Genomic DNA, 13,233 nt, shown 5'->3' with positions numbered 1-13,233 from the left:
TCACCCAGTGGATGTCTCAGGTGTTCTACCACAGGGGTTGGGTCGAAGAGTCTGAACAAAGGTGAGCATCTATCAAGGAGGGCTGAGTTCCGGGTAACTTCATGTGCTCAGGCTGTCCCAGGGGTTCCTTCTCCTCCTCTGCCCCTACCCTGTGCTCTCCAGGACACTGTGCCCTCCACCTCTCTTCTGCTGCCTGCCCTAGATTCCAGGATTCCTGACCGCAGTCCAAGGCTGTCTACACTCTTTCATTAAGACTGACTTTGCTTTGACACAGACTTTGCCAAGCCCCCACCAAGGGCATCGACTGAGACTGCTCAGCTTCCCTTGTCTTCTCCAACACCCACTCCCCCCTCCAAAAGAAAACTTTCCAGATTTGGCAGCACATCCTGAAGCCCTCAAGGGCTGGCCTGCCCTACTGATTCCACCCTACCACCCTAGCCACTGCGTCTCTCGCTCCCTCCCTCCACCCCTCCCTGCCCTCTGTCCCCCTCCTCTCTCTTCTCTCTTTCTCTTTCAGCTAACATTTATTAGCTGCAGACAGGGTGCCAAGCACTGTGTTAGGTCATCCACAGAGATTTTAAGGATGAAGAAGACCTGATAATGTCCCTGTTGTCCCTGGAAGAGAGATATGTATGTAAAATGCTATTTAAAACAAACAAACAAACAAACAAACAAAAACACAACTTTTTTTTTTTTTGAAACAGTGTTTCATGTTGCCCAAGCTGGCTTCCAACTTTGTGCAGCTGAAGATGACCTGTGAATGCCTGATGCTACTGCCTCCACCCTTTGAGCGCCGGCACTACAAGTGCCACCATGGCAAATGTAAACATGTGCTTCCTAGGCAAACACTCTACCAACTGAATTACATTTCTAGGCTTCAGTATGCTTTCTTTATGTTTCTGCTTCTTCCCCCATCCCACTTCCAGGCAGGGTTTTACTATATAGTTCTGGCTGGCCTGAGCTCACTAGATAGATCACCTCCATGCCCCACTTTTATCTAGGATCATGGGTATGCTGAGAGAAGTGCTCTGACATGGAGATGCTATCCCAGCCCCTAACTGGGATAGCTAAAGGGAAAAACAGGTTCTGGTCCTGGCGGCACACACCTTTAATCCCAGTACTCGGGAGGCAGAGGCAGGCAGATTTCTGATTTCGAGGCCAGCCTGGTCTACAGAGTGAGTTCCAGGACAGCCAGGGCTACACAGAGAAACCCTGTCTCGAAAAAAACCAAAGTAAATAAATAAAGGAAGGAAGGAAGGAAGGAAGGAAGGAAGGAAGGAAGGAAGTGATATCTTCCCCACAACCCAGTGATAGCTACAGGAAACCTAGATATTAATTTCATCAAGGTATATCAAAGGAATGAGCTATATTACATTGTGTGAAATTGAACAAATGATTGTAACTGTCAGTCTCTACCATTTTTTTAGACTGAGTTTAATTTTATAACTCTGGCTGTCCCAGAACTCACTAGATAAACCAGGCTGGTATCGAACTCACAGACATCTACATTACTCTGTCTCTGGGGGTGCTCTAAAGATTTGATAGAATCATTTAGGTAAAAACATCTACTACAGTACTTGGCATATGAAAAGTGCCCAAGATGTGAGCTCTATTGTTGTTGGATTTTTTTTTTTTCTTTATTTAAGTCTCCTTTAGTTCTTGATGAATAAATTTGAGGCTGCTAAGTCTAGAGAACCAGGGGAGGGAGGGTTGAGCCTTGGGCAGACAGAGATGAAGGAAGGTAGACTGGGGAGGCTCCTTGGGTCATGTGATGAAAGGGCTGGTGTGTCCTGCTGAGAGTCTGGGCTCCATGTGGTCTGTGGAGAACGTTTCTGTTTTATCTAACTGTTTTGTTTTGTTTCAGTTGTGATAAAATACAAGCAACGTAGAAATCACCATCCTAACCACTGGAGCAGTTGGTCTTAGTACCTCACACATGCAAGGCAAGCGCTCCACCATGGAGCTGTACCAGAAGGTTCCTTTCAGCTTGTAAAAACTAAGCTTTCTTAGTCTTTGTCTTTGCAAAATTCCACCTTGTTTAACTCATTCCTCTAAATTCTGGACTCAGGGCTGGGTGGCTCAGTAGGTACCAAGCTGCTAGCGAGCATGGCTGGCTGAGTTTCATTCCTAGGGCTCACATAAAATATGTGGAGAGAACTAACTCCCACAAGTTGTATTCTGACTTCTGCATACATACACACACACACACACGACACACACACACAGATGGGTGGGGTAAATAATGGTAATAAAGGTTAAATAGGAGGGTATGAAGGAGCATAGACCTTTGACTGTGGACCGTCTCTGCCTCTGGGACAGAGGGGAGGGGCAGCCATCTAACTCCTTCCTCTCTGGACATCTCGAATGGAGGCAGATTCCAAAAGAAGAGTTTTTTCTCCTCCTGCTCCTCTTTTGCTTGGGATTGAACCCAGGGCTCTGCACATAGAAGAAAGCATCGTGCCTATGAGCTGTAGCCCCAGCCTTAAGGTTTGCCCCTAGGTCCATCACAGGCTCTTCTGGATTTCCCCTTTCTCAGCTTGTCTCCCTCTGAGTATGGGTCAGGCATTCAATACAGAACTCCTCCCTCCCTCCCTCCCTCCCCCCCATCTACCCCCTCCTTACCTATAGAAGACATAAGAAAGGGAGCGACAGGCATCCTACTCTGTGACCTATCTCTAGTGTCCAGAAGGTATTCACCCCCTCTTTTCTAAGAAAGTGAGCTTAGTGCCCAGGGTAGAAGCTGAGAAGCCGCCATAGGCTGTATTTGCCATGGTGTGTGTGTGTGTCCATTTTAGGGTTCTCCTTTAGCATTCTTCCATTGGACAGATCAAGCTGCTTTCCCGGGGCTTCTTGCAGAAGAAGCCATTCCATATTTAAGCTGAATTCAGCAACCAGCACTATCTTAAGATAAAGGTCTAAGCTGGGCGTGGTGGCGCACGCCTTTAATCCCAGCACTCGGGAGGCAGAGGCAGGCGGATTTCTGAGTTCGAGGCCAGCCTGGTCTACAAAGTGAGTGNAAAAAAAAAAAAAAAAAAAAAAAAAAAAAAAAAAGATAAAGGTCTACTCTCAAAAAGCATAGAGTCAGTTGGGCGTGGTGGCATATGCCTGTAATCCCAGCAGAGGCAGGCAGATTTCTGAGTTCGAGGCCAGCCTGGTCTACAGAGTGAGTTCTAGGACAGCCAGGGCTATACAGAGAAACCCTGTCTCGAAAAACCAAAAACAAAACAAAAGCATAGAGTCTAGGGTGGGGGAGGTAGTTCAGTGGTAGAGTATTTGCCAGTTACATTTAGGGCCCTGGGTTTTAGGCCTTAGCACTGGGGTGGGGGAGGGGAAGTTTACAATGTAATTGCATAGACAGAGCATACAAGTTAGTTCATGTTCCATGTGCTCAAGAGGGAAACCCAGGTGCCAGCCTTGATCCTTTCCTTTGCCGCCTTATGCTGTTGTTTACTCGCCCTACTTCTGGACTAGGTCTTTAATTCATTCTCGTATCTCCATCTTCCACCTTGATGTCCTTGTTCAAGTCAGTCGCCTCTCTTACCTAGAATACTTACATGCTGCAATGTCTCCTAACTGCCCTTGCTTCTTGTGGCCTTAACACACACACACACAGAGGCTTTATTTTTGTGACAAGATTTCTCTACTAGCCCAGGCTGGCTTCAGACATTATCCTCACACCTTCAGTTTGGGTTACCAGCATGGATTAACATATCTGGCTCTTCTTTCTGCTGCCTCTTCCTCCTCCTCTTCCTCCTCCAACTCCTCCTCCTTCTTCTTCTTTGATTTATTTATTATTATATGTAAGTACACTGTAGCTGTCTTCAGACACACAAGAAGGTCAGATCTCATTATGGATGGTTGAGCCACCATGTGGTTGTTGGGATTTGAACTCAGGACCTTCAGAGGAGCAGTCAGTGCTCTTAACTGCTGAGCCATCTCTCCAGCCCGCCCCTCTTCTTTTTAAGCTATTGGCTGCAACATCACTCCAAGGGAGCCCGGTTTCCAGAGCTGGGGCATCAGGTGTAGGAGCTCCAGCAAGCGTGGGCCAGAGATCAGACCTGGGGGGCGACGGGCGGGGGGCGACTGGAAGGCAGGACCCATGCAGACCTGGCTGTAGATCAGGGACACAGGGAAATTCTGGGGCCTCAAACAAGTTTGGGAAGATGGCAGGGACCCTGGTCATGGAGAACAGGTAGGTTGGACAAAGGAGCCAGTGGAACCGAGAAGGGCGTCCTGTGGTGGCTTCTATTCCTCTCTGTGTTCTAGTTTCTAGGCTCTTTCTTGGTGTCTGGCGCTTGCTTTTCTTTATTCCCCTCACATTCAGCCCTCTGTTCCGGAGGCTTTCGAAGTAACTCTATCTTAGTCTCTTTTTAAATTCCCTGCCCCGGGCCCCCCACTTTTGAGTACGTATCAGCTTGTCTTTCAGTTTGAGCCTCTCAGGAGGTGTTCTCTTCTTTAGCTCTACCCAGACTCTCACCCTCTGTCTTCTTTTCCAATCTTGTTTCAGTACTGTACCTGGGGTCTGGGGTAGGGAAGAACCCGCGCTAGAACCAAAAAAAAAAAAAAGGCGCCAAAGGGCGGGTCCAATTCACCTTCATTTGCATATGTATGAGGTCTCCTGAGCGAGCAACGAAGAGGCGGGGTTCCTGAGGGGTGGGTGGGAAGGGGGCGGACACCCTCAGAGTCACAGACTATAAAGACTGTGCGCAGGGACCGCGCTCCCCGCACTGCTGAGGAGCGGAGCCTCCGGCTGGGGGGCCCCTTCCTTGTCTTTCCCCTCCCCTAACTGCTTGTCCCCCGCCCCAGCTCCCACTGGCTGGGCCAACTGTGGTGTGGCTGTCGCCGTTCGTCGGAGAAGCCTTAATCGGCCACCTGCCGCGTTCTACAGCCTCTTTGCATCTCGGATTTCGGGGCGGCTCCCTCCCCCATCTTTCCCTGCTTCTTTGCACCCCGCTTTTTCTGCGTTTCGCTCGAATTTTGGAGCCGTCTGGTTTTGCACCCCTTTTTGTTTTGCTTCTAGGCGGTGTGTGGGGTGAAGGTGCCTCGGCATCCCTTTCCCTGGTTATCTTTCCCTGTTTTGACAGCCCCCCTTTCTATCGCAGTCGGGGGGCCTAGCCTCGGCGCACCTTCGCCGCACTGCCAGCAGACCACAGTGCGTGGCTGTGCACCCCGGAATTTGCAGCAGCTGCATATCTGACTGGAGTCTCCCTGCCTCGCTCCCGCGCGCATTTGGTGCGTGGAGGGCTTCAGCGCGCGACGCCCCGGCTTCTCCGCAGCCCCCAGCAGCGCGCCGGGACTCGCCCCGTGCCTCCAAGATGGTCATCCAGAAAGAGAAGAAGAGCTGCGGGCAGGTGGTTGAGGAGTGGAAGGAGTTCGTGTGGAACCCGCGGACGCACCAGTTCATGGGGCGCACCGGGACCAGCTGGGGTACGCGGGGCTGGCGCGGGAAAGGTGGTAGCTGACCGCTCGGCGATGCCTTTGGGGCGCAGGGTCCTGCGGGCGTCGCCCCAGCTCCCCTGCCGCGTCCCTGGCGTCCAGCCCCCACTGTCGGGCTTTGGATCGGGAGGGGCCCCGAATCAGCGGTCTAATCTCTCTGACTGGCCGCTGCGGAGGCGGAGAAAGTAGGTCACTGCCGCCTGCCCGCCCCCCGCGGAGCCCCCTCGGGCGGGGGGTCGCGGGCTCTGCGCGCGTGTCCGTGCCATGGCGCTCCCGCTCCGGCTCAGGCCCTGTGGCTGCACACTGTCATCAATCCCTCTCCCCGAAGAGTGCCCTAACTCTCCCTCTGGCTCTCACTAGCTAGCCAACCTCCTTTATTTTTAGCTCTCACCCACCCCCTTAGACCCTGGGAACATTCATGAGGAGGCGGATCTGGCAGGGGGGTCTTGGGGGGGGGCGTTCTTAACAGCGGAAGTTGTTTGTCTGTATTCCACCATTGGGCGTTTGGAGTCCTCTGTGGCTGCTTTGTGGGTGGGGGGCTGCCAGAAGGGATTGTATTTTCCAGGCTTGAGGTTTTCAGATGTCAGAGGTGGAGGGAGTAATGGTCACTGCTGATATGGGTACATCCTCAGGCAGGGTGTTTACATGGGACTCAGATGCCTTGGAAGAACTCTCTACCCTTACCTCATGGGTGTGCAAGGACTTATGTAGTCAGGGGCTGCTGATGGGTACCCGGTGAGGTAAGGGTGACTGACAGTCTTGCAAAAGACAGTGCCAAGCTGGAGAATTGAGGCACAAGGGATTCTGTGTGACATAATTTACGACATATCCACATTGATTGGACACAGTCTTCATCAGACCACCCACCTGAGGCTTAGGGGACCATGAAAGGAGAGCAATGCAGCCCTTGTCCTCAAGGAACCCAAGACCCTGTGGGAATATGAAGGATCAATGGATGGATGCTTGGGCTACCCAGAAGCCTCCACAGAGGAACTGTGTCTTCTTAGGTAGAAAGACTGAGGAGAGTTCAGGGAGATTGGAACAGCATGTCCTCCTCACGGGAGGCTTAGGATAGGAGTCGTGAGAGATGATGTCCAGGGAAGGCTTCTAGGGGATTCTGTCTTCTCCTTGACTCTGGCCAAGATCCTGTGTGAGTTAAAGGTAGGGGTGACTGCTGGGCCATTAGCCCCTCATTTCAGAGGCTGCTTGCTCAGGGCAAGAAACAGACAGACAGACAGACCTTGCTACCTGAGTCCTCTGAGGTAATAAGAATTTGGCTGAGAATGTAGTCCAGTTACCAGGTTGCATACAGATCCTTGTGCTCTGAGATAGCTCTAAGCTCGAGTTCCGATACAGCAGGGACAGATGCTACCTTTCTAGGACCATGCAGGGTTGAAAAGTTGGAAATGCATTAGCCGCAGAATGACAGTGGCCTATTCTTGGAGTTGTCACAACAACTACAGTTTAGGTCTCTTGTGGCCTCCAAAAGGTCAGACTTCACTGTGCCCCAGGAGGAGTCTGGGAGTCAGGGCTGGAGCTGGACCCTGCCTGTTTCCAGCTTGTTTCCTTTAGCTCCCAAGGGAAGGCCCTAAGATATCCTGTCGCTCCTTGGCCTATCCCCGAACACAGCTTGAGAGGAAGGAGGAAGAGAGGGGTTGGTGGAAGATGTGGGAGCTGCTGACTCTAGTTCCTCTACCCTAGCCTTCATCCTCCTCTTCTACCTCGTCTTCTATGGCTTCCTCACGGCCATGTTCAGCCTCACCATGTGGGTAATGCTGCAGACCGTCTCTGACCATACCCCCAAGTACCAGGATCGACTGGCCACACCAGGTGAGAGAAGAGTTCCCCCTTACCGGTCACTGGAACTACTGTGTCCTCAAGGCCTCACAAGGAATGTATAGTTCTTTCCAGGAGTTGGATGGGGGAATTCTTGAACTTGGCCTTCCTTCCCATGCCCTGCATCCGGGAGTCATGTGATTTGGAGACGTGGCATATGCCACAGGGGATTGCTCTCCCAGGAAGGCAGTTTCAGATCTTTGCCCCCACCTGACACCGGTGTTCTTCATATCTGTCCATGTCCCTTGATGTGTTCTCTTCATCTTATGTGACTCCCCGGTCTTCTCTCCTGTTGGCTCTAGGCTTGATGATTCGACCCAAGACTGAGAACCTTGATGTCATTGTCAACATTAGTGACACCGAAAGCTGGGGTCAGCATGTTCAGAAGCTCAACAAGTTCTTGGAACGTGAGTGTGGGGCTAGTCCAGGACCTTGGGGGAAGGAATCCAGGACCCTGGAAGTGAGACATTCGGCCTCTGACCTTCTCTGTCTTTCTCCCACCTCCTAGCTTACAACGACTCCATCCAAGCACAGAAGAATGATGTCTGCCGTCCTGGGCGATATTATGAGCAACCTGATAATGGGGTTCTGAACTATCCAAAACGTGCCTGCCAGTTCAACCGGACCCAACTGGGCGACTGCTCTGGCATTGGGGACCCTACCCACTATGGTTACAGCACCGGGCAGCCCTGTGTCTTCATCAAAATGAATCGGGTATCCATGACATTGGTCTCCTGGGGAGGATGGAGGAGGGAGCTGGGGCCACCATCTGTTTACTAATGTGTCCTTTCATTGGGGTTAATGGGCATTAAAGAGATTTTTTTGGTAGTTTGTTTTAAGAGGTGGGGCTATTGGAAGCTAAACCCCGGAGCAGAAAGGCTAGACGCCAGTATGTGGCAACTTCTTCTAAATCCACCCTCCCTCCTTTCTCTAGGTCATCAACTTCTATGCTGGGGCAAACCAGAGCATGAACGTCACCTGTGTTGGCAAGGTGAGTGTGGGGGCCCTCCTTACCTGCCCACCTGGTTAGACTTCCTGGTTTCTGAGTGCTTCACCCATATCTCCCTATCTTTTTGTGCTTTCAGAGGCCCCAGCACTATAGGGACAAGGGGGTAAGAGTGGGCACCTATGCAGTTTTAGCTCTAAGAGGCTCTTAGCCCTATTGCTTCTCTCTAGGATAAAGAGAGCCTGCTCTCCTGGAGATAGACCTATTCCTTCCTGCACCAAAGCTCTGGCCTCTGGTTCCTTCCCTGTCAACTTCTTCTTACATCTCAGTTGTCTGGGTTTCTTCCACTCTCCCATCATGCCTTGTTTCTCAGTTCCCTCAGTCTGCGAGCTGCTGCTCAGTTAGCACCCTTTGCTACAACTAGTTGTCCTTGGAACCCTGCAGCCAATTCTGTCCTCTCTAGAAGCTCTCCTCCTTCCTACTGAGCCTTGACTGTTTATCTGTTCTTTCTTGGCTCTGCTCCAGAGACTGATTCCCAAGGACGGGGTAAGAACTTGTTGGTTGATGGTGGAGTTAGAAGGCCCTCACCGTGTTGTCAGCACCCTTAGAAGACCTAGTCTGATGGGAGATAGGCCACCCCTATCTGCAGACGTGCAGATAGGAACATGTGTGCATGCACACACACAGACGCACACACAGCTACCCGAGCAGATGCACAGCTCAAAGAAAACAAATTTGACAGGGATAATTCGGGATGAAGGAGGTACGGAGGGAAGTCTTGTGAGCGCTTCCAGGTGCCTGCTGTTCCTAACATCCTCTCCCCTTAACCTTCCTGCACCCCCACAGAGAGATGAAGATGCTGAGAACCTTGGCCACTTTGTCATGTTCCCTGCTAATGGCACCATTGATCTGATGTACTTTCCCTACTATGGCAAAAAGTTCCATGTAAGTCCCACCTCGGAAGGTCCTTGACAGTGGCTCCTGAATGACAAAATGGGGTTCTTGGGAAAGATGCCAAGGTACCAGAGGCTGAAGTCTTTTCCTTCCCTTGGCCCAGGTAAACTATACTCAGCCCTTGGTGGCTGTGAAGTTCCTGAATGTGACCCCCAACGTGGAGGTGAATGTTGAATGCCGCATCAACGCTGCCAATATTGCCACAGACGATGAGCGGGACAAGTTCGCTGGCCGTGTGGCCTTCAAACTCCGGATCAACAAAACCTGAGGCTCCCCACTCCCACCCGCCCACACTCTCCTGTGGGTGCTTCTGGAATGTCCTTGGCCCTGCCTGATCCCTCCCTCACCCACCCCAAAGGTATTTTTTATAACAGAGCTATGACTTGTCTGAGCCTCACACCCTTTCCTCAACTTCTCTACCTAGCCTGATGTCCACACAATTTCCAACATCTTCCAACCTTAGCTTAACCAGAGACAGAGAGGAGTCGGGAGTTTTCTAGTTCGGGAGCCGGGAGTTGTCACTCAGTGACAGAGGACTTGCCTAGCAAGCACGAGGGCCTCAGCACTGTTGGAGGTTTTCTAGTTTGAGTTTATGAATGAGATGCCCTTACAGCTCCTGTTTCAGTTTCTACTCCCATCCCTTGAGAGGCACAGGAAATGGTCTCATCCACCCAGCCTGTACCCCACAGATCCCTCCCACCCGTTTCAGCCATTTGCTTCCCAGGGGTGAACACTGTCCTTCTTCCCTTTACAAGGCTCTAGCCACTTTCCTTTCATCTCTTCACACTTCTGCCACCATAGCCAGTATCTTGGTAGCTTTGACTTCTGGTTCCTCCAGCAGTTCTGCCCTCTCCTCTACCTGATCCCTCTCCCTCTGAAAAGCTGCCATTTGTAGCTCAATACAAGTTGGTTCTGTGGCCTTTTCCGTCCTTCCTGGTACATCCTGCTTCTCCCCCAACTGTGACTCCAAAGGATGACTGGAAGAGAAGTCTTTAATTCTTCTAGAAAATTCTCTAGTAGGCCTAGACTTTTAACTTCTTCCTGGTCCCTCCTGTCATCCAAATGGCTCCTACTCCGGCGGGCTTGACCTGCTCTGAATATCCACTTTGTTTTTTAACTGATGGCTCCCTTCCCCCACTGGCCTTCCCAGAATATCTTTCAAATTCTCCTTCCCAGGGAGCTCTGTGGGGGAGGGGCCGCTGTCTTGGCTCTATCCCCAGCAGCCACCTTGGAAACGTCAGCTGGCTGGGGGGACTCCCTGAGCCCAGATCTACCCACCCCCATCCTCTCTCTGGCTACTCTTTGCAAGTTGCTAACTGGTCACTAAGGTCTTCCCTTTCTGCATGCCAGCCTGAAAGCGTCAGACACCCTCCTCCAGCTCAGCTCTGAGTTTCTAGGCTCCGCCTCCTTCAAACTCTTTTTGCCTTTAAAAAACAAACAAACAAACAAACAACCCTATAACATCCCTAGAATGTTGCTGCGAAAGAGCCCCCTGCTCCAAGTTTCCGTCCATCAGAGCTCCATCAGAGCAGCATATTCCTCTAGTCTCTCTGCTTCTCTTTATCCTTCCCAACCTCGCCCTCGTCACCGCAGCCCCCACGTCCCACCCTCAAGCGGCTCCTTCCCTCTTTCCTCCCTCTGGATCTGTGTCTCTTCCCTTTGGGTATCCAGGTCTTCCTGCCCCTTCATCTTCCCAGTGGTCTCCTTCTGCAGTTATTTAATGCCTGTGTCAGATCTACTGTAAAAAGAGGATAAAGTACAATAAACTGAGAGCGATTATATATATAAATGTATATCATACACAGAGCCCTGTGTGTGCTTGTCTTTTTCTGAGAATTTAGAAGAACTCTGAGAAACAACTGGAGGGTGGATTTGGGTGATACTGGGTTACACACCACGCCTTGAGCAGGGGCTTTCATTTTGACCTCTGCCCTCCAGTGGCCAAACATCAGTTCCCTTCCTTTTCGGCGCCATTAAACTGATGCAGTGTGTCGAGGTTTATAAAGTGCCTCTGTGGGATTTAGGCACCGTGAGTACACACTTAGGAAGGCGGCAGAGTCCGTGGCCCCAGTTTAACAGACACAAAAGAAGCAGATGAGAAACTGTCGCACAAGAAACCTGTGTGCTCCCAGGAAGGAGAGCCAGCGGGTGACAGATTGTGATCTGTTGCCAGGGGCTCCAGGGGGACTTCTCAGAGGAGAAGGCACCTGGGCTGGGACTTCAGTTTAGGAGACCAGATTTGAAAATGCTTTCGAGACAGATTCATTGACTAAATGAAGCTGATTCTAACGTATAAAAAGTAGGAACTGTGGGGTTCACATTTTTTTTTCTTTTTTATTTCAAACTTAAGGTATTTCTCCTGCTTCAGCTCTCTGAGTGCTAAGGTGCATCACCCCAGGATCCTGATCTATATAGGAGAAGGAATGTATTCTTCATAGCTGAGTGTTACATATTTTTTTGGCTTCCATGATGCTGTGCATGCATGCATATGTACACGTTACCATTCTAAGCAAATCCTAAGACCAGTTCATTGCCAAAGCTGGCTGGCCTGGACTGGACTCCTAGTCCTCTGAGCTTTCCTTCCTGAATACGGGGATTGCAGGTGTGTGCCAGCCCCTAACTTCAATTTTTATTTAAAAATGATGTATCTGCATGTGCGTCTGAGTGTGGGTTTGTGTACATGGGTGCACTGACTGAGGACGCCAGAGGTTTGGCTCCCCTGGAGCTGCAGTTACAGGAGTTATGGGCACTTGTGAGCTGTCTTACATGGATGCTGGGCAAGAAGCACAGGTACTTTGTAACACCGGTGTGCATTCTTAACCTCTGAGTCATCTCCCCAGTCCTGGCCTAACTTTAATTTTTGTTTTGTTTTGTTTTTGTTTTTCCAAGACAGGGTTTCCCTTTATAGCCCTGGCTGTCCTGGAACTCACTCTGTAGACCAGGCTGGCCTCGAACTTAGAAATCCGCCTGCCTCTGCCTCCCAAGTGCTGGGATTAAAGGCGTGCGCCACCACGCCTGGCTCTAACTAATTTTTAAGAGTATGCTTTGTGATATTTGACAATGGCAGGCAGAGTTCCCTATCCCCTGCCCTTTTCCGTTTTTGATGTTGGGAATTGAACCCAAAACGCTTTACACGCTATACTAAGAGCTCTGTGCCCAGCACTCACTCTTTCCTTCAATTATTATTGGCTACTCGACCTACCTATAACTCTGTGATCGTTTTTTGGTTGGAAGTGCAGCTTAATGGTAGAGAACGAACGTAGCATGTGTGACGCCCTACGTTCAACTCCAGGGCCACCTCTCACATCCCAAAAGGCAGAAGCCTGGGAATGTAGCTCATCCAGAAGTAACTGCCTAGCATACGTGACACCCCCCACCCCTGCCCCTGGATTAGTTTCCAGGGCCACATAAAACTGGGTATGGTGGTGGCCTGTGATCCAGTACTCCAGGAGGTTGAAGCTGACTGGAACCTCATCATCATCTTCAATGGGAATTTGACACCAGCTTGAGCTGCAGACCCTGTCTAAAAAAATTAAAAGCCTCCTGCATCCTTTTTGAAGCAAGGATGAAAATAGCCTAAGCCAGTCTCCAACTTGCTACCATCTTCCCGCATCAGCCTCCCAGGCACTGGGATGACAGGCATATCTCTCTCTCTCTCTCTCTCCCCTTCCCTCCCTCTTTCTCTTCTCTCTCTTTCTCTCTCTTTTGATTCAATCTTGCTAAGAGTTATTTTTATTTTATGCATATGGGTATTTTTACACGTACATCTATGCACCACTTTCATGCCTGGCCCAAGCTGGCCAGAAGAAGGCATTGGCTCGCCTGGAACTGGAATTACAGATGGTTGTGAGCCACCATGCGGGTGCTGGGAATGGAATCCCAGTCTTCTGGAAGAGCAACCCGTGCTCTTAACAGCTGAGGCATCCCTCTCTCCAACCGATTTTTTGGTCTTTTCCATCACATTAAAACCGAAGTTAGAGCCCGGCGTGGTGGCGCACGCCTTTAATCCCAGCACTTGGGAGGCAGAGGCAGGCAGATTTCTGAGTTCGAGGCCAGCCTGG

General features: G+C 50.7%; 1 protein-coding gene across 1 annotated transcript; it reads left to right on the top strand.

Annotated features, from left to right (window-relative positions):
• Positions 1 to 4,724: 4,724 nt before the first annotated feature.
• Atp1b2 (ATPase Na+/K+ transporting subunit beta 2) lies at positions 4,725 to 10,978 on the top strand. Its single transcript, XM_021176686.2, has 7 exons — positions 4,725 to 5,427; positions 7,138 to 7,266; positions 7,575 to 7,679; positions 7,781 to 7,986; positions 8,207 to 8,263; positions 9,065 to 9,163; positions 9,276 to 10,978. Exons 1-7 carry the CDS (start codon positions 5,316 to 5,318, stop codon positions 9,438 to 9,440), a joined length of 873 nt encoding a protein of 290 aa, XP_021032345.1. The 5' UTR covers positions 4,725 to 5,315; the 3' UTR covers positions 9,441 to 10,978.
• Positions 10,979 to 13,233: the final 2,255 nt, after the last annotated feature.

Source organism: Mus caroli, chromosome 11 (genome assembly GCF_900094665.2).
Source record: "Mus caroli chromosome 11, CAROLI_EIJ_v1.1, whole genome shotgun sequence".
NCBI lineage: Eukaryota > Metazoa > Chordata > Mammalia > Rodentia > Muridae > Mus > Mus caroli.
The sequence above is the reverse complement of the archived record's forward strand: the minus strand, read 5'-3'. Positions and strand labels throughout refer to the sequence as shown.